At 46.7% G+C, this 22,175-nt stretch overlaps 1 protein-coding gene across 2 annotated transcripts in view; it reads left to right on the top strand.

Annotated features, from left to right (window-relative positions):
- The window catches only part of CDC42BPB (CDC42 binding protein kinase beta), a 117,852-nt gene that overhangs the window by 37,961 nt on the left and 57,716 nt on the right, over positions 1 to 22,175 (top strand). For both annotated transcript variants that reach the window (XM_069490243.1, XM_069490234.1), the window contains exons 2-5: positions 4,982 to 5,073; positions 13,690 to 13,773; positions 17,778 to 17,873; positions 21,089 to 21,237. In XM_069490243.1, the coding sequence (XP_069346344.1) occupies positions 4,982 to 5,073; positions 13,690 to 13,773; positions 17,778 to 17,873; positions 21,089 to 21,237 (421 nt within the window). The remainder of the gene's footprint in view (positions 1 to 4,981; positions 5,074 to 13,689; positions 13,774 to 17,777; positions 17,874 to 21,088; positions 21,238 to 22,175) is intronic.

The raw sequence follows: 22,175 nt of genomic DNA, 5'->3' as shown, positions 1-22,175 counted from the left end.
CCAGTTCCCCAGCACTGACATGCCTCTCACTCCATCACCCTTCCCTCCCCCACAAATAGGGCGAGATCTGACCCCCTGTTCACTGGTGAGTCCACCTAAAGGAGGTGTCAGAGGGAGACTGCAAGGCTGGGAGGCTTCCTGCCTGCTTCCTCTTCCTCTGCGGACACCCTAGTGACAGTTCATCCTGGCATTGAAGCTCCTCCTGATAGTAGGCAGCTCATTCCTGCTTGGAGTTTCCCCCACGCTGGCAGAACAGCCTCGTTGCAGTCCCCTCAGAGACCTCAGCATCAGCTGGCCAGCAGTCCTTCTTCAGACACCCGCGTCCTAGCCTATGGGGCCCACCTTTGAGCTGAGAGACCCCAGTACCGGCTAGCAGCGCCCCTTCCCCACATGTCCCAGTTTCACCTTTACTGGGCTCTTCACCCACATTTCTAAGTTTTGTAAATTCCAACCTCTTCCTTTCATTTCCTTGATCCTAAGGGCAGTGGTTGGTTGCTTCCTGCATCTGCTATCTCCGTAATTTAGTGTGCCCTCTTTTTTTTTTTAACAATTCTTTATATTAAATTTTCTTTGTTTAAATAACTGGTATGTTTCTGTCTCCTAACTCTACCCAGTCCAGATGGCAGGGTCACCTCATTCTTTGTTGACACCCACATTTGAAATGTCACTCTTTGCCCTTTTTACCTGCTTCCGTCCTGTCTTGACTTGCGTTATCCTGTGCTTGTTCCCCTCCTCCCAACACCTGTGTGGCTGGCAGGGTGGTCTGCTATCGTGACTTGATCTTCTGTTCCGGTTCTAGCTAATGCAGTCGTTACAGTTTTTACTCCATATAGCCACTGTGTCCTCAGAACCATTTGAAAATATTTGGTATTTTTTTAGAAGTAATGTTTTCTCTTAGACTTTTCCTTATGGATTATTGTTTTTAGTGCCCACTATTTTAAAAAATTACCTTTCATTCACATAGTTGATTTCCTGTTGCCTGATTCTCAGAGAGTCTTTATCTCTCCAAGCTTTCATCTCAGGGTTGTTTCCTTCCGTAGTTCTTACCCTGTTTATCAAACTGGCCCTGATAAAGCTGTGTCCACCCATTCAGGGAGATTTGTACAGAACTGTTAATGCATAAGCAACACACTATGTTTTGGCACAAGAGTAGGAGGAAAGCTTGACAAGGAAGCTTAGGGTAATTAAGGTGGAAGGGGAAAAGAGGGCATTCCGGTTGCAGCCCTGGTACAAGCCACTTTCAGTGTCCTACCTACCTTAATCTTTACTGTTAACGAGTCCCTGATGTGGGTTGGAAAGATCTTTTGCCCATTTTATGGATGAGGAAATTTAGCACAGAGGATCTGATGACTTTTCTAAGGTGGCACAGCCACCAAGTGGTATATTCAGGACTTGAGTCTCACAGTGGAAGTGGACTTTTCCCTGGGCCTCGGGATTGTGGCCTCCCCTCCCCCAACCTGGGAGGAGTAAGCAGAATTAGGCAAAGTATTGTTAGGCTGCTCAAGTTCATGCAGATGGTTAAAACTAGAAATTACGATAAACCCTCCACACCATACTCAAAAATACTCTAAACAATAGGTGGAATAAAATCTTAAGTAGTTTTAAAAGCCATTTAGCAGAAAATAGGATTGAATATCAGATCTTCAAAAGGATGATAACTTTCTAACCTTTAATGATAAAATGACAGAGAGAAGAGGAACCATCTTGATTTTTTTAAAAATAATTTTATTAAAAATAATTATTTCTATAAAATGAAAAGATGAAAAGAGGCAACAGCATGGAGGAATGGTGTTTACGGCTATTATGTCCGACAAAACCAAGATACAGTGCTCATACAAGTGATTAAGACGACCAGGATATGATCAGTGGCAACTGGTGACACCGTGGGGTGTGCAGCTGGCCTAGGAGAACATGTGGGACCATGGGGGATGTTAGCCTCCTTGGCTGTCATTAACCGTGAATTTTGAAGGGATCTGAAATGTCAGTGTATGGGGGGGTGGGGGCAACCAGCACTTCAAGTGATTCAGGAGATGCTTTTGGGAAGGCAGATCAGGAACCCTGAACTATGTTAGTGCCCTGTGAAGTGTCCTGGAGTTCCATCCTAAAAATGAAAGTAGCAAAAAAGCTGTGTGCATGAAAATGTTCATTGCAAATTTATTTGCTATAAGAAAAGAATTTTTAAAGTTACACTAACCAATGTGTTCAACTGACACACAATTTAAAAAATTTGGTGTGTTCACTTTGTTTATGCATCTATTAAAGTGATAATTGAGTCCTATAGAAATGTGAAAAATATAAGGAATAAAATAAGAGCAGAATACAAAAGCATATGTAGGCCGGTCAAGGTGGCTCTCGTCTATAATTCTAGCACTTTGGGACACCAAGGCAAGAGGATCGCTTGAGGGCAGGAATTCGAGACCAGCTCCAGCAACACAGCGAGACCCCCATCTCAACAAAAAATAGAAAAATTAGCCGGGCTAGGTGGAGTATACCTGTAGTCCCACCTACTCCGGAGGCTAAGGCAGGAGGATCGCTTGAGCCCAGGAGTTTGAGGCTGCAGTGAGCAATGATTATGTATCTGGCTTGGTTTGCACAGTTAAAACAGTGGCTGACGAGTGTTGTGTGTCTTTGGGGGTTTTGTAGGAGAGTCTGGGATGTGGTGTGGAACCCATGCCAGAGCGCGTGTGCTTGTGTACGGTGTGTGGTGTGGCTTGTGCATAACTGACTGGCATCCTTTCCTTTCCCAAACTCACTCTTGTGGGTTGAAGTAGAGCAAGTCAAGTTTGTGATTTTTTTTTTTTTCCACAGTAAAATGAAAGGCAGCGTTTGCTTCTCCCAGAAGATGCCAAGAGAGGTGGCTGTCTTCAGTGGCTGTCTAAAAAGACTTATTTCCATTAGCAATTTGGGAATGGTTATTTTTGGTGATATTTGAAAGAAATAAAGATGAACTACAGATGACCCTTTAAGTTCTAGCTCAAGAATTTTCTTAGCCTGGCCTTTAAAAAAAAAAATAATGATTCAGGCCTTGTTTATTCTGTTCCCTAATCTTTGTGCTGATGGGCATTTACAGTGATGTTGGGGCCAGAGTTCATAATTCACTATCTGATAGACACCAGGACCTTCTGTTGTTCTCCCTATTACTTGAGTCAGGGAACCCTGGTGATCAAACCTTAGTGGTGTTGAGCAACTATTTAAGGGGAAAAAATAGAATTAGATTAACAGTATAGAACTCAGTTGGAAGCCCGGGAAATGTCAGATTGCACATTTTTTGGAGCTAATTGTAGACACTTTTGCAGTAGTGAGAAATAATACAGAAATCCCTTGTAATACTTCGCCCAGTTTCCCTCAGTGGTAACATTTTACAAAACTGTAGTAATGGAGAAATTGAAAAAGAGCTTGTAGAGAGTAAATAAAAGTTAGCATAAAACATGCAGATTTTGGCTTGAAGGTGAGCATAAGACGGGCGTAAGAGATGTGATGGAGTAAAAAGATGCTAGTCTGTGGGCAGGACGCACGGTGGCTGGGACAGTGCTGCTTCCGGAGTCAGACTGCTTGGGTTCAGGTCCTGCCTCTGCCACCTGCTCTGTGTTCCTGGGAGGAAAGTACTAACCTCTCTGCAGGGTTTCCTGGGGTGCTGTAATAATTACCACAACCTGGGGGCTTAACACAGTGGGGATTTTTTTTCTCTCTCAGTTTCTCTTATAGAAGTCCGAAGTCAAGGTATTGGCCGGCCAAGTTCCCTCTGGAGGTTCGAGGGTAGAACCGTCCTTCCCTTTACAGCTGCTGGTGTTGCTGCCAGTGCTTGGCGTTTGTTGTCCCATGACTGCACCACTCCAGTCTCTGCCTCCATCTTCACATGGCTTTTTCCTCCGTGTCTCGGTGTCCAAATTCTCTTTTATAAGGATACCAGTCTTGTTGGACTCAGGGCACACCCTACTGCAGTATGTGGTCTCATCTTGGTTACCTGTGTAACAACCCTGTTTCCAAATAAAGTCATGGTCACAGTCACAGTCACAGGTTCTGGGTGGACATGAATTTGGTGGGCATGGGGGCCTATTCAACTCAGTGTACTGTCCAAGAAACCTGGCTCAGTTTTCTCATCTGTAAGATGTGGATAATGAGAGAGTTAATCTCAAAGAATCAGCGTGAGGAGGATGTGAGCAGCAGCATAAAGTGCCTGGTCGATAGACGTTACTTTTAGAGATGCCATGTGGCTTATCGAGGACACTGTGGCTATCCAGGGAGACCACTGGCACTTCTGAGAATGGCACTGTCTTGGAGAACGTCTCCTGTTCCCCAGCTGCCCTGCAGATAGGTGGAGCTCAGAGCTGACTCATGCAGGGAACAGGAACATGCCCATCAGCTCTTCTCTCAGTAGGCAAACCTTGGCTTTGACCAGGAGGTGAAAAGATTTTATGAGATTTTTGTAGTGATGGTATCTGTATAGTAGATATTGAAGTATACAGTCAGGAGTCACGTAACAATGGGAATACCTTCTGAGAAATGTGTCGTTAGACGATTTAGTCATTGTGTGAACATCACAGTGCACTCACACAAGCCCAGATGGGAGAGCCTGCTACACACCGAGGCTGTGTGGTGTGGCCTGTTGCTCCCAGGCTGCAAACCTGCGCAGATGTGGCTGTACTGAATACTGTAGGCAGCTGTAACACAATAGGAGGCATTTGTGTATCTAAACAAAGTACAGTAAAAATATGGTATTATAATCTCATGAGACCACTGTTGTATATGCATTGTGTCGTTGGCCAAAACGTCATTATTTGACACATGGGTGTGGTTGCTTGTGATAAACATCCACCACATTAATTAGTATATGTACTGACTTTCCAAAACTTTGCAGATATTAAATCTTTTTAAAAGTAAGCATTTTTTAAAAAAGTATAACTTAGTATGACACCAATCAAATTTTTATATAGTATCAACTTATTAGACTAAATTGTTGATTTTGCATTTTTATGTATAGCTAAACCATTTACCCAGCTGGTGAAAGACATGCAGCTTCATCGAGAAGACTTTGAAATAATTAAAGTGATTGGAAGAGGAGCTTTTGGTGAGGTAAGATAAACTTCATTTTGTTAACTTGCCTAGATTGTCAAAAAAGCAACAGCTCCCATTTCACCTTTTATGGACCTTGCATTGATTTTGGGATGAGGTAATTATTGGTATAATCTTTTTTCTTTTCCCTTTTTTTTTTTTTTTTTCTTTTGAGATGGGGTCTCACTATATTTCCCAGGCTGGCCTTGACCTCCTGGACTCAAGTGATCCTCCCACCTCAGCCTCCTCCTGAGTAGCTGGACTGCAGGCGGGTGCCACCACACCCATCCGGACAGTTCTTGATGGAGAAAATCTGAAAGATAGAATGAAGAATTAAAAAAAAAAAAAAAAACCCCAGAAAGCTTGTGATTAGCAGATTAACCTGAATATTGTTGGGATCAAAAATAGTTTCTTATAGACATAAATAATAAAAATCCATTTATTAATTGAATTTTGCTATTTTCCTGTCATTTTCTTTTCTTTTCTTTTCTTTTTTTGAGACAGAGTCTCACTCTCTTGCCTGGGCTAGAGTTTCTATTTTTGGTAGAGACGGGGTCTTGCTCTTGCTCAGGCTGGTCTTGAACTCCTGAGCTCAAGCAATCCTCCCACCTCGGCCTCCCAGAGTGCTAGGATTATAGGCGTGAGCCACTGCACCCGGCCTCTTTTTTCTTTTGAGATGGAGTCTTGCTTTGTCTCCCAGGCTAGAGTGCTGTGGCGTCAGCCTAGTCACAGCAACGTCAAACTCCTGGGCTCAAGTGATCCTCCTGCCTCAGCCTCCCGAGTAGCTGGGACTACAGGCATGTGCCACCATGCCCAGCTAATTTTTTCTATTTTTAGTAGAAAGGGGGTCTCACTCTTGCTCAGGCTGGTCTTGAACTCCTGAGCTCAAGCTATCCTCCCACCTCGGCCTCCCAGAGTGCTGGGATTACAGGTGTGAGCCACCGCCAGGCCTTTCTGGCATTTTCTAAAAAATGTGAGGAGGTGCTTGTTTTTCCATTCTTGTAATACTTAGTAGAATGGGCTCCAGCTCTATCCAGGATAATACAAGAGGTGCAAGATCAACATTGTTTTTTGTGGCTGAGTAGTACTCCACGATATACATATACCACATTTTACTAATCCACTCCTGTATTGATGGGCACTTGGGTTGTTTCTACATCTTTGCAATTGTGAATTGTGCTGCTATAAACATTCTAGTGCAGATGTCTTTTTTTATAGAATGTCTTTTGTTCCTTTGGGTAGATGCCCAGTCATGGGATTGCTGGGTCAAATGGTAGTTCTACTTGTAGCTCTTGTAGATATCTCCATATCACTTTCCACAGAGGTTGTACTAGTTTGCAGTCCCACCAGCAGGGTATGAGTGTTCCTATCTCTCCACATCCACGCCAACATTGGAAAAGCAAGCACCATATGTACTCACCATCAGATTGGTATTACTGACTTAACTGACCAATACTTAAGTACACATATAGTAGTAACATTGATCGGGTGTCGGGCAAGTGGGAGGGAGGAGGAAGAGATGGGTATATTCACACCTAATGGGTGCAGTGTGCATTATCTGGGGAAGGGACGTGCTTGAAGCTCTGACTTGGGTAGGGCAAAGGCAATACATGTAACCTAAACATTTGTACCCCAGTAATATGCTGAAATAAAAAAAATTAAAAAAAAAAAAAAACATGAGGGGGGTTAATAACAGCAGTTCTCATGATTTGTAGCTTGCCTGCCGTCGGCACCTGTGCTGTTACGAGTCCGATGGGCTCTGTGTGAGGGGAGAGATGGTACAGCCACCCAGCTGGGGGAGCCCTACTCTGGGGGGCTTGGCGCACAGTGAGGCCAGGACACGGGGGTCAGGCTCCAGCTGCCTCAGGCGGTGTGGCACTGAGTCACCTGATGAGCTTTGCTTCTCAAACTGGGATGTATAGTAACACCCGTGTTTAGGTTTGATCTTAAGCTCTTCTTGGCTGGGGAACTGTGCGTGTTGGTTACCGAGGAAAAATTGGACGATAAAACGATCTGTGTCACATGGCAGCAGCGGGTGCCCATGCAGAGCTGTGCGGTCACAGCTGCACCCACCCGAGAGGGTGGTTCCGAGAGGCAGGAAGAGGCACACCAAGGTGGAGAGACAGCGATTGAGAGGGAAAATGAAAGGATGAGAGAGAAAATTAATTTGCCTAAATAGTTTGTAGTTGTTTTTAGTGCTCTTCTTTGCCAAAGAGCTGAATGCGAAACTCAGTTTTATGAGTTTCAAAAAAGATGACATTGGTCACCTCTCAGGTTCCTCCCCAATTAAGGAAATGTGTCCTTTTTGGCCAGGCCTTCACTCCCTCTCCAGGCTTTAGCAACTCATAAATGCTCCCAACCCTGAGTCATCCCTTGGCATTAACACCATCCGCCAGTGTTCTTTCAGGGTCCTGGTGGGTTCTGTAGCTAATGTCACTATCACCCTGTGGCCTTGCGGGCTGTTCCTATCGTCGCCTGCCTGAACTGCGCCTGATTTCAGCCTCTCTGTCTCTGATAGCACCAAGTGAGTGACAGAAGTGAGGATGCTCTTATCAACATTTGGACCAGATGTGTTCTTCACATGTGGTTGTAATCGAATACTATTTTTTTTAATGCTAAGCTGGGGGAGGGCAATGTCTGCTGGGTCTGTGGTGGAGCACAGGTGTGTGTACCTGCAGCCCCCAGACAGGAACTTGCAGAGTCCGGAACTGTGTGCACTGGTCTACACGGAGTGTTGTGAGCATAGCAAACGTACACCTCAGAATTGCAACCCCTACCCCCACACAGAGGTGAGAGAAACATTTCTAGATTATTTAAACAAGGTTCAGTATATTTGGGGTATTGCCCTTTTCTAGAGCATAATGGCTTTGAAAACACCTTCCTCTCAGTATCTTGGGGACAGCCCAGTCTAGGAAGTTCCTTTGATGCTGGCACCCCCTTTGGAAGGGTGGTTCCCTAGCTAATTTGAGGCAGTGCCAGGGGTGTGCCTGGGGCATAGCAGCAGCCAGCAGCTCACTGGGCCGTGTGTGGTGTGCACGACACGCTTCACCTGAGTCGGTGCACGCTGGACCTTCTAGCTGCTGACTGTACCACTCACACAGCTACTGCTCCACGGGAGAGATGGGAAACTGAGTCCCAGAGCAGTGGGCCGTGGTGCCAGGGTGGGCTGTGGTAGGCTGCACACCCCCCCGCCAGACCCAAGTCCTGTGTACCCAGCCACTTTGCCCCGCTGTCTCTCTTGTTCCTTAATTGCTTAAAAAAAAAAAAAAAAAAAAAAGATGACAAAACAAACTTTGCTTGGAAACAATTTAAAATTATCAAAACACTTGCATGAATAGAACGGTCCACAGAACACCAGTCTGACCCTCTACCTGGATTTCCTTTTGTGAACATCTTTGCGTGTGCCCTGTCCTTGAGGACTGTGCTCTTCTTTGTGAGTCTTGCCCGCGCTTTGCTGTGTGTGTGCGTGTACACGTACACGTTTTCCTGAACCACTGAGAGTAAGTTGCCTGTATGAAGGGAGACCCTCCACCCCACACAGGCACACCTTGGAGATACTGCAGGCTCAGTTCCAGGCCATCCTAATAAAGCGAATATCGCAATAAAGCAACCCACACAATTTTGTTTGTTTCCCATTGCATATAAAGTTACGTATATACTGTAGTCTATTAAGTGTGCAGTAGCATGTGTCTAAAAAACAATGTACATACCTTAATTAAAAATTCCTTATTGTTAAAAATTGCTAATGACCATCTGAGCCTTCAGGGAATTATAATCTTTTTTGCTGGTGGAAGGTCGTGCCTCTGTTGATGGTGCTGACTGATTAAGGTGGTGTTTGCTGAAGGTTGGGGTAGCTGTGGCAGTTTCTTAAAATAAGAAAAAAATGAAGTTTGCTGTATTGATTAACTCTTCTTTTCATGAAACATTACTTTGTAGCATGCGGTGCTGTTCGATAGTGGTTTGCAAACAGTTAAACTTCTTTAAATATTGGAGTCAATCCTTTCAAACCCTGCTGCTGCTTTATCAACTAAGTTTATGTAATACTCTAAATTCTTTGTTGTCATCTCAACAATGTTCACAGCATTTTCACCAGTAGTAGATTCCATCTCAAGAAACCACTTTCTTTGCTCATCTGTAAAAAGCAACTCCTGATTTGTTCTAGTTATATCATGAGATTGTAGCAATTCAGTCCCATCTTCAGGCTCCACTTCTGATTCTAGTTCTCTTGCTGTTTCCACCACGTCTGCAGTGACTTCCTCCACTGACGGCTTGAACCCCTCAAAGTCATCTGTGAGGGTTGGAATCCACTTCTTCCAAATTCCTATTAATGTTGATATTTTGACCTTCTCATGTGAATCACAGATGTTCGTAATGGCATCTAGAAGGGTGAATCCTTTCCAGAAGGTTTTCAGTGTATTTTGCCCAGATCTATCAGAGGAGTCACTATGGCAGCTGTGGCCTTATGAAATGTATTACTTAAATAATAAGACTTGAAAGTCAAAATTGTTCCTTGATCCATGGGCTGCAGAATGGACGTTGTGTTAGAGGCACAAAAACAACATTCATCTCCTTGCACATCCCTATCAGAGCTGTGGGGTGACCAAGTGCGTTGTCAATGAGCGGTCATATTTTGAAAGGAATCTTTTTCTGAGCAGCAGGTCTTAACAGTGGGCCTAAAATATTCAGTAAACCATGCTGTAAACAGATGTGCTGTCATCCAGACTCTGTTGTTCCATTTCTAGAGCACAGGCAGAGTAGATTTAGCATAATTTTAAAGGGCCCTGATGTTTTCAGAATGGTGAGGAGTGGCTTCGACATAAAGTCACCAGCTGCATTGATCCCTAACGAGAGTCAGCTTGCCCTTTGAAGCCAGGCATTGACTTCTCACTAGCTTTGAAGTCCTAGATGGTATCTTCCAACATAAGGATGTTTCATCTACATTGAAAATATGTTGTTTAGTGTATCCACCTTTATCATTGATCTTAGCTGGATCTTCGTGGTAACTTCCTGCAGCTTCTATATCAGCCCTTGCTCCTTCATCTTGCACTGTTGTGTTATAGAGATGGCTTTTTTTCCTTAAACCTCATGAGCCAACCTCTGCTGGCTTCCAACTTTTCTTCTGCAGTTTCCTCACCTCTTCCAGCCTTCATAGAATTGAAGAGAGTTAGAGCCTTGCTCTAGCTGAGGCTTTGGCTTAAGGGAATGTTGTGGCTGGTTTGATCTTCTATCCAGACCACTCAAACTTTCTCCGTATCAGCAGTGAGGCTGTTTCACTTTCTTATCATTTGTGTGTTCAATGGAGAATTTTTTTTTTTTTTTTTGGAGATAGGATCCCTCTCTATTGCCCAGGCTGGAGTACAATGGTATAATCATAGCTCACTGCAGCCTTGGACTCCTGGGCTCAAAGGATCCTCCCACCTCAGCTCCCAAAGTGCTGGGATTACAGGTGTGAGCCACTGTCCACCATGCTTGGCCAAGAACTTTTCCTTTGCATTCACAACTTGGTTAACTGTGGTGTAAGAGGCCCAGCTTTCAGCCTGTCTCGGCTTTCGACATGCCTTCTTCACTAAGCTTAATCCTTTCTAGTTTTTGATTTAAAGTGAGAGACATGTGACTCTTCCTTTCAATTCCTTTCACTTGAACAGTTAGAGCCATTGTGGGGTTATTAATTGGCCTAATTTCAGTATTGTTGTGTGTTAGGAAATAGGGAGGCCCAAGGAGAGAGAGGATTGGGGAACTGCTGGTTGGTGGAGCAGTCAACACACAACACTTACCGATTAAGTTTGTCATCTTACATGGACATGGTTCATGGTACCCCAAAACAATTACAGTATCAAAGATCACTGATCACAGATCAGCATAATAGACATAATAATCAGGAAAAGTTCGAAATGTGAGAATTACCGGAATGAGACACAGAGGCAGGCAGTGAGTACGTGCTGTTGGGAAAATGGTGCCAATAGACTTGCTTGATGCAGGGTTGCCACAAATCTCCAATTTATAAAAAACACAGCATCTGCAAAACGCAATGAAGTGATGTATGCCTGTCCTTCAGTGCCTGTTTTCCAGTAGGGTCATCTTTCACATAGCCACAGCTCGAGTGTTTTCACTGTAAACTGATCGAGTTGTCCTTACACCACAGTTTGTAGTTGGCCCAGTGATGTTCGTTATGACATTATTTTGCTTTTTCTTTTTCCCTCAGTACAGGATCTGGCTGGCATCACTTCACCGTTGTGTCCTGGGATCACTTTGTAATGTTTTGTGAAATTATTTGGGCTTTTGTTCCTTTGCCAAAATGTCTAATTTTAGAGATACTTTGGGGATTGTCATCTATTTGAAACAATTAAAACTTGAGTTTTTGGCCAGGAAGAAGTTTCTGATAAACCAAACAAGGTTTTCTACAAATTCTTTATTCTATAGATTATATTGCAATAGGAAAATTTATTCAATATACAGGATTTTTTTAAAAAAAACATTAAATTTTACTCTTACTTACTGATTTGACAGACATTTTTCTGTAGACAGTTACATCTTTTCATGTATTTTATCTGAGCCATTTTGTATGGTTTCCAGAAATAGTCTGTGCCCGAGTATGTCTGGTTTAAAGAATTAAGCTTTCCCTTATCTCATCTTGGCATTTTGGCTAAGAATAAGTGAAGAATTAAGCTTCCCAGTAAGAACTCAGTGTTGTTTATCTCATTCTCAAATCTGGATTGTTCATGAGGTTGTCATCTTTAGAATGTCAATGTTCTTCTTAAAAGGTTACCGGCTCTACTATTCCTTCTAAGGTAGACCATTTCTGTGGCAAATACCATAGAGCTTTTACAAATGCTGATATCTCGCTTCACCTAGGTGATAGCTAATTCCCAGGAAGAAGCAGATGCTCCTACTGCAGTAATAAAGTACATACCCCTGTTTCACACATAGGAGAGCTTATTGAGCCTCTATTTAGGCACTGTTTGTTTCTAGTTTATTCAAAATTGTATCACACTTGGTAATTGGTTTCTAAGACCATGGTTAATACGCAGTAGCTCAGGTGTGACTCGGGAAGCCCCCACCACAGGGAGCCCCGAGGGCGGCGATGAGGGCGGCGGCCAGCTGGGGAGAGCTGACTGGGAGCCTCGGGATGTAGGGCAGGTGCCCTGACCCTCAGCAGGCTGTGGGGTCACGTCGGGGCATGTGCATTGTGGAACCCCCATTGTTGCCAAGAGAAGACTAATTGTGACTGTCATTAGGATGTAGTCTTTAAAAGCCTGTGCCTGAGAGTGTCCCAAGCCTCAAATGCCATGTCTATAAAACATAGAGTTTAAAACCCTCCACCACCTAGGGTTGTTGTGAGGATGAAACGAGAGTACAGATAAATTGCTTAGCACGGTTTCTGCCACCTGGAAGGTGCTCAGTGCTTGCTAGCTCTCATGAGTACTTGACGGTGTTATTGTCTAGTATATGATATTTAGAAAGACAAGGAAGTAAATAATGCCATTTAAGAACTCTTGGTTCCATATTGCTGCATGCCCTTGGCAGCCAAAAAGGTACAGAAGTCACCATCACTGCCATTGAGTGGCTTACAGTGCTGTAGTGGGAACTTGGGCCAATGAACGATCGATTTAACTGGACTAGAAGGTGCCAGACAGTGGTACAGATGCCAGGACAGGTGTTGGTAGTGATGGAAGAGCTCATTCAAGATTTGGCAGAGCCTGAAAAATCCAAGAGGACTTCCTGAAAGAAGTAGCACTTGAGTTGTGCCTTGAAGCTGTCCGCCAAAATGCTGGGTGCTGACATCACATGACTTAGCTAGGCCTCACAGCTGTCTCAGGAGGCCAAGTCTTGCTCTTATCCTCTTGTGTAGCTGTGGTAACTGAGGCACAAACAAGTGAGTTTGCCCAGGTTACACTCCAGAGCTCACACAGTTACTACCCATGAAGAAAAGATTCTCAGTGCAAGAACGGTGGGCTCCAAGGTAGAAATGAGCGCCATCCGCAGGAGGGGAGGTGGGGAGAGCACCCTCGGGGCCTTGGAAAGCAGGGAGGAAAACATGGGGCCAGTAATGAGTTTTAAAAGGTGAGCTTTTAAAAAAACATTTATTGAAACATAATATTTGTACATATTTATGGGCTACATATGATACTTTGTTACGTGCATTGAATGTGTGATGATCAAGTCAGGGTGTTCAGGGTGTCCCTCACCCCCAGCATGTGTCATTTCTGTGTGTTGAAAACATTTCAGGTCCTCACTTCGAGCTATTTTGAAATACACAATACATTGTTGTTACTTAAGTCACCTTACTCTGCCATCAAACATGAGAACTGTTTTTCTTTTTCCTTTTCTTTCTTTTTCTGTTTCTCTTTTTCAATGAAAATCTCCAGCCATAACCCAAAGTGGAGGACAGTTGGCCCCCATGTGCCCGTCACTCAGTGCTGGAGCTTTTGAGTGAGCGATGGTATCATTCAAGTTTCAGGGGGGTTAAAAATCAAGTTTCAACACATAAAAGGGCAAATTTTTATTTGTGTGGAAAACTTCACTTTCCTTCACAGTGTATTTCCCGGGTTCCCAGGCAATTAAGATTTCACTGTAGTTATATTAAAATGTGCTCGCCTTCTGTTCCATTAACTGAATTTCTGTTGAAATTTATTCCAGGTTGCTGTTGTCAAAATGAAGAACACTGAGCGAATTTACGCAATGAAAATCCTCAACAAGTGGGAGATGCTTAAAAGAGCAGAGGTGCGTATGGAGTATTAAGAAATAAACAAACATGGAGTTTCATGTGAGTGAGAAGTGACAGTGAAGCCACGCTGGGTAAGAACCGCAGTGGCCTTGCTGCCTTCCTTGCCGAGTGAGCTGGTCTTTGTCAGTAAGGCCTGGCGTCCTCCTGGGCTCTGCCGCGGTCCTCAGTGGTGCCCACGCATTTACCGGGCGCTGTGCTGGAGGGGACACCCTCAAGTACGTTGGCCGGAGTGGGCTTGCTGTAAAGGCTTATTAAAACCCCCATGGAAGTTTTAGGCATTTATCGAAGTTCCGCTCCATCTGCAAAAGGAATTATGAGTTTGGAGCCCCTGTTTTCATAGTCCCGCTTAGAGGGACAGTCGAGATTGTAAATACAAGTAGATTTACTGTGCTTGGTAGTCTCTGATGCACTTTCTCTTGGTTCAGTTTCAGTCCTCTCAGGGGCTGTTTCGTACCCCTGAGCCCATCTCTGCAGCCCCACGCTCAGCCCCTGGTCTCCCTCCTAACCCGACAGGGCTGGCCAGGCTCCTGCTCTGGCCACCTAGCCCCTCCGCCTTCACCTGCGCTCCGTCTTCCTTCTGTTCTGCCCCAGAGCCAGGTACCCTTCCTGGCCAGTTTCCTGCTGCTCCGTCCTTTCATACCTGTTTGATTCCTCTCAGCTGACTCATGCCTCTGCCGGAAGGCTCTTAGCGCCCATGGCAGTGGCTCGCTGTGCCCCCTGTGTCTCTGAGCAAGGTCTGCGGGCGCCACTGCGGCTGAGCTCTAGGTCTGCTTGGCCCTGTAGCTGGGCGCTCCCCTCTAGAGTCGAACGCCTCCACCTCTTCCTTTTGGAAAGTCTTTCTTTGGCTTCTAGCCTCTCTTACCCTATCACTCACACCTCCTAGTAATTTTAGGTGACACTTTCATCTTTCGTCCTGGAATTCTTACAGCTGCCACATTGGGCAGGTAATACAACCATTTATTTAGGCCAGATCTCTCCTAAGCTCCATCCAGGTTTTGTTTGTTTGTTTGTTTGTTTTGTGACAGGGTCTCACTCTGTCACCCTGGCTTGAGTGCAGTCGCAGCATCCTAGCTCACTGCAAAGACCTCAAACTCCTGGGCTCAAGCGATCTTCCTGCCTCAGCCTCCCGAGTAGCTGGGGCTACAGGCATGCACCACAACACATGGCTAATTTTTGTATTTTTGTAGAGATGAGGTCTTGCTCTTGCTCAGGTTGGTCTTGAACTCCTGGCCTCAAGCAATCCTCCCACCTCGGCCTCCCAGAGTGATGGTATGAGCTGCAGCACCCGGCCCACCTGGGTTTTTGTTAACTTGGTGGGCGTTCTCACTCGGCATCCTTCCGGTGCCTCAGGATAATCTAGGGTAATCATCGTGACTAGCAGACATTCTTGCACTTTTCTGAATATGCCACTTACATTGGATCTGTGTATCTAGATTCTAATGAAATCAGTAACGGCTAAGTCATTTATGGCCTTGTCCTTTTCCTAATCCATACCCATTTCCTCTTCCAAATTGTGGCACCCAGTACAAGGTCTTATGCTCATTTATTGCTCAATAAATGCATGTTGGTTGACAGAGTTATCACCATTTTGCAGTCACTTGGGCTCAAAATGTTGGACTGGGTTTCACAGCCCCCAGGTTACACACACAGCCTTCCCTCCTTCCTGCCCTTTTTGCCTTTGTTCTCTTCCCTTCCATCCTCACTCCCTCGTCTTACTTCATGCTTCCTCCAGCCCGTCCCCAGACCACCACCCCCAGCCCAAGGCCCCGCCGCCGCAGCCCTGCACACCCCGCTGGCACTGCAGCAAACTCGGGAACATCACGGCAGCGATTTTTTTATGGGGAAAAAAGTAGCTACTATACATGCAAGTTTGGGGAGATAAAACCTGTTTGGTATTTACCCAACTGTCCTGGTGGATAAGTAAATTTTAGGAGTGAATAGTGCTGATTTATTTTGAATCTGGTTACACAGATCCAGTATAAGTGGCATACTCAGAAAAGTCCAAGAATGTCTGCTAGTCACGATGATTATCCTAGACTATACATAGTGAGATGTACATACGTATGAGATATAAAAACATATGCATCGATTATAATGCTAGTTGTAAATAATTTATCTTTTTATTCTTCGTAGACTTATAAAATTTTACATTGACTTGTAAAAAATTTTCTTTAAAAGCATGAATTAAACAAGAGGTTAGGCAGTAGAAAAGTTGCTAAGCAGCGTAAGTTCATAACTTTTAGACCAGGCTAGGTCTTCATTTGATCTTTTTTGGTCAAAAAATACTAAAAGTTTCTCTGCTCTTTAAATAAAGTAAAACTAAACTGCTGAGTAGCACGTCTGTCCTGTCAGTAGTCTCCGTGCAGGCATGCCGGTCCCCAGGTTAAGAGTTTGTTTTATGCGAAATGTGGGTGGGTCGTTGGCAACCGTGCAGACGTGTGGTCTCCTCTCGGGAGCCACGTGCAGATGCCGCAGGGCGCGGCTGCCCCGGCCTCAAAGCCTGCAGTCCCGCCTCGCCTGGGACTCACTTCCCCACCGTTTCCTCCTGGCAGACAGCCTGGAAGACAGGAGGTCGGGTGCACCAGTGCCAGGCTTTCCTTCAGCCGTCCCTTCAGCAGGCCCTGTGGTTGGGGTCGCCCTTGGCAGAGGGGTCCAGTGTTCCAGAGCTGCTTATCTCTGCACGTCCGGACCTTAGAGGCCGATTGTCCGGCCCCCGTCGTGTTGTAGTGACTAGAGTTGGGATACATCTACCTCAGCCATTTCGTTTTGAAAGGAAAACTTAAAAGTTTAGGAAAGAAAATCTTCTGGAAAAAACAAATTACTGAGGTCACCGTGAGACTCTTACGTGAGAGGGGGTCGAACTTGGGCTTTGGTGCCTCGCCAAGAAGCCACCGTGTCTGTACTTTTTTTTTTTTTTAGCTTTATAAGTTTCAGGTACAAGAAAGTTTAAGTCTTGTTATGTGCTCAATAAAGAGGAAATTTTACTATAATTATATGGAAGACCTGGTTACTTTTAAATAGAAGATGCAGCCTGTGTGTTACAGCCTTTTTTTTTTTTTTTGAGACAGTCTCACTCAAAAAGTTGCCCAGTCTCGCCAGTTGCCCTGGCTAGAGTGCTGTCGCGTCAGCCTAGCTCACAGCAACCTCAAACTCCTGGGCTCATGCGATCCTCCTGCCTCAGCCTCCCGAGTAGCTGGGACTACAGGCGTGCGCCACCATGCCTGGCTAATTTTTTCTACGTATATTTTTAGTTGTCCAGCTAATTTCTTTCTATTTTTTAGTAGAGACGGGGTCTCACTCTTGGTCAGGCTGGTCTCAAACTCCTGAGCTCAAACGATCTACCCGCCTCGGCCTCCCAGAGTGCTGGGATTACAGGTGTGAGCCACCGCATCCGGCCTAGAGCTCTTTTTTTAAAAAACCACAGCAGCCTAAAAAGTAGTCTTTTACGCATATGCTCCTGGCTGTAGGTCTCCATAGGAGAATCCTGTTGTGGTCATCTTCATCAGTGTACTGTAAGTCGTGTTTCCTGAGAGTAACTGACGTGCTCAACGTGTGGGTGTGTGCCCTGCCCTGCCTGCCATGCGGCTGCTCGGTGGCGGGTAAGGGTGGCACAGACCCAGGCACCTTGAGGAGGTTGATCTGGTCGGGAAGGCAGGTGATGCTGGACGGAGGAGCCCGTCAGGCGTGAGGACGGGGCACATCTGAGGCTGGCTGTGGAAGTGGGGTGTTGGGGAGGGGACAGTGGTGCAAGAACATTCTCGGCAGCCTCAGGTGCTTGCGTGAGGCTCGGGAGTGGGAAGGAGGAGAGATGGCTCCGCCTCAGTGCTGCAGAGCCTAGGGGTGTGTTTGGTTCCCAGTGAGGTAAGGGACTGGCTCCGTGCAGCCTGGAAGGAGGAGGGCACTGTCTCTGGAGCCTGTTGAAACAGGGACCCTGCCATCAGGAGTGTGCTCTCTGGGACATTTCCCTGGGGCGCGGGCTGACGCCCCTTTTGCTTTGCAGACGGCTTGCTTCCGAGAGGAGCGTGACGTGCTGGTGAACGGGGACTGCCAGTGGATCACCGCGCTGCACTACGCCTTCCAGGACGAGAATTACCTGGTACGTTTGTGCTGCCAGAGCCCAAAGACTCTCGATCCGGTGATATTTCACTTTGTGCTGCCACTAAGAGTTAAGTAAGACGATTTGTAACTGACATTATAGAAATGTCTACTGGGCTAGATAAAATGGAGGGGTTTGTTTTATTGTAGTAATTGTCAACTAGGATGTTTTTTGAAATAGACTTAGGAAGGCATGTATTTCGTTTTTCTCTAATCACTAGATAACCTGATGAGTTTGTTCACTGGGTTTATAACAATTAAGTAAACTGGGGTTGAAACATTATCGATCTTGAATTATGTGTAAGAACAAGAAACTGCCGTGGGATTTACACAGTTGCAGCTCTACACCAGCGGATGCCTCGGGCTGGTCCACAGCCCCCGCAGCGGAGGAGCTGCCCTGGGAGGCATCCAACACAGTTTTCAGGTGACTTGGTTTCCATGTGTCTGTCCTCTGTCTTCTGACTTGAGCAGGGCTACTTCAGTGCTGCCTAATCAGGGCTGGGATCCACACGTGTGTGTAGAGTTGACATGGTCGCCTTGTGAAACGCTTGCAGGACAACTAACTTAGAAGTGAAGGGGAAACCGGACCTTTGGTCTCAGGCACTGAGTGACCCTCGAGACTGCTTTGTTCAGCACGTTTTATTCCTAGAATGATGTTCCAGGTTTACTAAAACCTAAAAGTGCTCACCTCGTGGAGCTCTGGGTGGACGGGCCTGTGCAGACTTCAGAGGAGCAGGTCTGGGCTTCACTCCCTCTGGCTGGGGCTGTGTCCACAGCAGCAGCAGCAGCAAGGGGATATAACTGCTATTGTCACCACAGCCTCAGAGCAGGGACCAAAGGCTCCTTTCTCTTTCTATAACAGTCACTTACATGTTCACACTGAAGCTCCTTGGGCATGTGCTCCATTGGCTCATAAGAAATGGAATAATGTAGGATTTCTTTTATTCATCTTAAAATAATCTCTTTCAAACATCAAAGAAATCCCTAGGATTGGAAAGGCCAGGATTAGGTAAAACGGTGTGCTATACTCTTTTAGAATTTTGAAACTATGTGTTTGTTTCAGCAGAGGGCAGCTGGTGTTTACTGCTATAGTACGCTTTTTGTTTTCTTTTTAGATTTCTAGGTAGACATGGGAGCACTTGGGGCTCAGCTAGAAACCGTTTCTGTGACTTTGTTCAGGGGACTAAGGTCTTGATCGTTCCTTCACCTCCTCTCCCCTCACTGCGCCACCCCCATCAGCAGCTGATGCCGCCTGTCCCTCCAGAGTGTCTCCAGGGCCCACCACCGTCCTCGCTCCCCACTGCCCTTCCGTGCACGGCCCCTCACCACCTGGGCTGCGTCCACCCTGCCCCATCAGAGAAGGCGGTGATGGGTTGAGCGTAGTTGGGTTGCATTACCCCACTGCCCTTAGAGTGGAGCCACAGTCCCCGCCGTGGCCAGGGCCCCACCGCTGGGCTCAGCCAGTCATCCTTTTCCATCCCTCTGGCATGCCGCCTTCCTCCGGCCTCTCTGCACACACCCTCTGTCTGGACACGACCCCAGCTGCCCTTCAGGCCGCAGCTCGGCATTCTCTGGGTGTCACCACTGCGTTAGGCAACATGTGGCCGTGCCGGCACTTACTGCTCTCTGGTCTTAGTGCATGCCATGGTCTCTCCCTCCACACACTGTGAGGTCTCTGAGCGGGACCTTGTTCACACCAATGTCCCTGTCACCCAGAGGGGTGCCAGCAGGTATGTTGTCGAGAGTGAGTGAGTAAACATGCACTGAGAGTGTTCTGTATGGCAGGAGTTGGGCGAGAGGTGGGAGGGAGAGAACCGTCAGCTCGCGACTCTTGTCCTGAGGGTCAGTGGATTGGAAGGGACGGGACAGTGCCTGAGCCGGGCAGGGAGACTTCAGGAGGGGCCGGTTGAGGAGAGTCTTGGAAGCAGGATGAGACCGTTGCTGGTGAAGGTTCTGTTTGGGAACAGGGACCTAAAATGAAGGCTTCTCTCGTTTCCTTAGATCTAGCCAGGGCCCACTCCCTTCCTGAGACAAGCCCACTGACTCCGGGACTCCCTTTCTTAGGAAACAGCGTTGGGTTGCAGGTGACGGGCGCTGGAGTCTGCCTGCTTGGGTCTGGTCCTCACTCTGTCACTTGCTCGCTTCCCACTGTGGCCATGTCGTCAGGCCTCCCTGTGTGAAATGGACGCCCGAGGGTGCTGGGGGTGGGGGTTGACAAGGGGCCCTGGGGCTGCTTCCTGCAGCCTGCAGCCCGAACGCTGTGGTCTCGCAGTGACTGGCAGCTGTCCTTATCGTTAGGTTCCTCCATGAGTGCAACAGGATTATTCCCTGCCTGAGTGAACAAGGTATTTCCTCCGTGTGTGTAGTCAACAGTTACTGTTCAGACCAGGGCATTCACATCTTACAAGGAAGTTAGCACCAAGGAAGGCGATTGCTACAAGGCTGAGACTGCCCGTTTTTTCAGTGGTCTCTGAGACTTCGCGGCCCCGGGCAGTGGAGGTGTTGGCTACCACTCGGTCTCTGGCTTTGACGTCTTGCCTGTCCGGTGAGATGCCCCCATCAGGGCCTCCACCGCCCCTGGCTTCTTGGTGTGGGCCCTCTGCGTGCCGCACACACAGGCTGTGCCCAGGCGGAGCCCTGCCGGCCGGCTCTGCGGGAAAGATGGGCTCAGCACCGTCAGTGGGAGATGTTTTTCCTCCTGTTGCTCTAATTTCTACTTAAACAACAGCTTTTCGGATTTTTCTGTGGGGGTAAACCTCTAAATACTTATTTTCAGCTCTTCATGATATCATCTTTCCGGTAAGAGCTGTGAATATCACGTGTGATTTTACATAATTCGCCTCCCTTCCCTGGTCCCATGTCCTTCTGGAGAATTATTTGTAAGCCCAGTAGGATTTGATGGGCCATTAACTTGCTTCTACTCTGGGTCACTTGCTTTTATAATGCCTTTGCCAGCCTTGAACCCTCCAATCGTTTGTTTCATTGATTAAATGCATTATTTATTGACATCTGTTCTCCGCCATATGCGTAACTTGAAATTACAGCAGTTCATCGGGGGTCGTGTTCCGAGAGGGTCAGTCCTGGATGACAGAAGAGCAACTGAGAAGCCATCGATCCAGACTTGAAGAGTCAGAGAACTTCCACAGTGGACGTTTGGCCTTGGTCAGGTCTGGTGGTGACTCAGTTTTGTATTCTCCCCCTCTCTCCAATTTGTAGTACTTAGTTATGGATTACTACGTGGGCGGTGACTTACTGACCTTACTCAGTAAATTTGAAGATAAGCTTCCGGAAGATATGGCAAGATTCTACATCGGGGAGATGGTGCTGGCCATCGACTCCATCCACCAGCTCCATTACGTGCACAGGTAACAGCCTCCGACGCTTGGTGTGGAAACCCCATTGGGTGTGTTAAAGTGCTCCTTTCAGACTTCCCTGAGTCATACAGCCCAGGTCCCAGGCTTCCCAAGAAGCCATGCAGGTAGTGAGTCCTCACTTTGAGCGGCCACAGCACAGATGCAAGCTTTTACTGTTACAGTTGTGATAGTCTAACTCCTGCCACCTTGTCTTTTGGTATTTACGTGGTACTGACTCACCCTCTCCCTGCATGGGGATGTCCCCTCCCTAAGATGCCTGTCCTCCCCTGGAGCTCATTCAGGGTCCCCATCCCTCTGCATCTCCACTTTCTTTCTTTCTTTTTTTTTTTTTTGAGACAGGGTTTTGCACTGTCACCTAGGCTAGAGTGCAGCGGCATCATCACAGCTCGCTGCAGCCTCAAACTCCTGGGCTCAAGAGATCCTCCTGCCTCAGCCTCTTGAATTGCTGGGACTATAGGCATGCACCGCACCACCACACCTGGCTGATTTTTCTATTTTTTGGTAGAGATGGGGTCTCACTTTTGCTCAGGTTGGTCTCCAACTCTTGGCCTTAAGCGACCCTCCTGCCTCAGCCTCCCACAGTGCTAGGATTATAGGCGTGAGCCACCATGGCCAGCCCTCTGCTCTGCTCTTGGTTCCACACTGACCCACGAAGGACCAACAGTCTTGATCACCCCATGAAACACTCACAAAGGGAAGATGGGGTTGAGACAGAGAGGTTTACATCACAGCAACATAAAGGACTTGGACTGCGTGATCGTAGGACTCTGCTGAGGACCCTGTGTGGGGTGGAAATGAGAGCAGGCCCTCCCTGGGCCCTCCCTGGGCCCGCTCTGCTGTCCTCGCTGGGAGGTCAGTGATGACTCAGCCTTTTAGCGTCAGTCAGTTCTGAGACTAGAAGATTCAGTCCTGTGGTTTGGGTTTTTTTT

The sequence above is a fragment of the Eulemur rufifrons genome, chromosome 2, assembly GCF_041146395.1.
Source record: "Eulemur rufifrons isolate Redbay chromosome 2, OSU_ERuf_1, whole genome shotgun sequence".
Taxonomy (NCBI): Eukaryota; Metazoa; Chordata; class Mammalia; order Primates; family Lemuridae; genus Eulemur; species Eulemur rufifrons.
The sequence above is the reverse complement of the archived record's forward strand: the minus strand, read 5'-3'. Positions and strand labels throughout refer to the sequence as shown.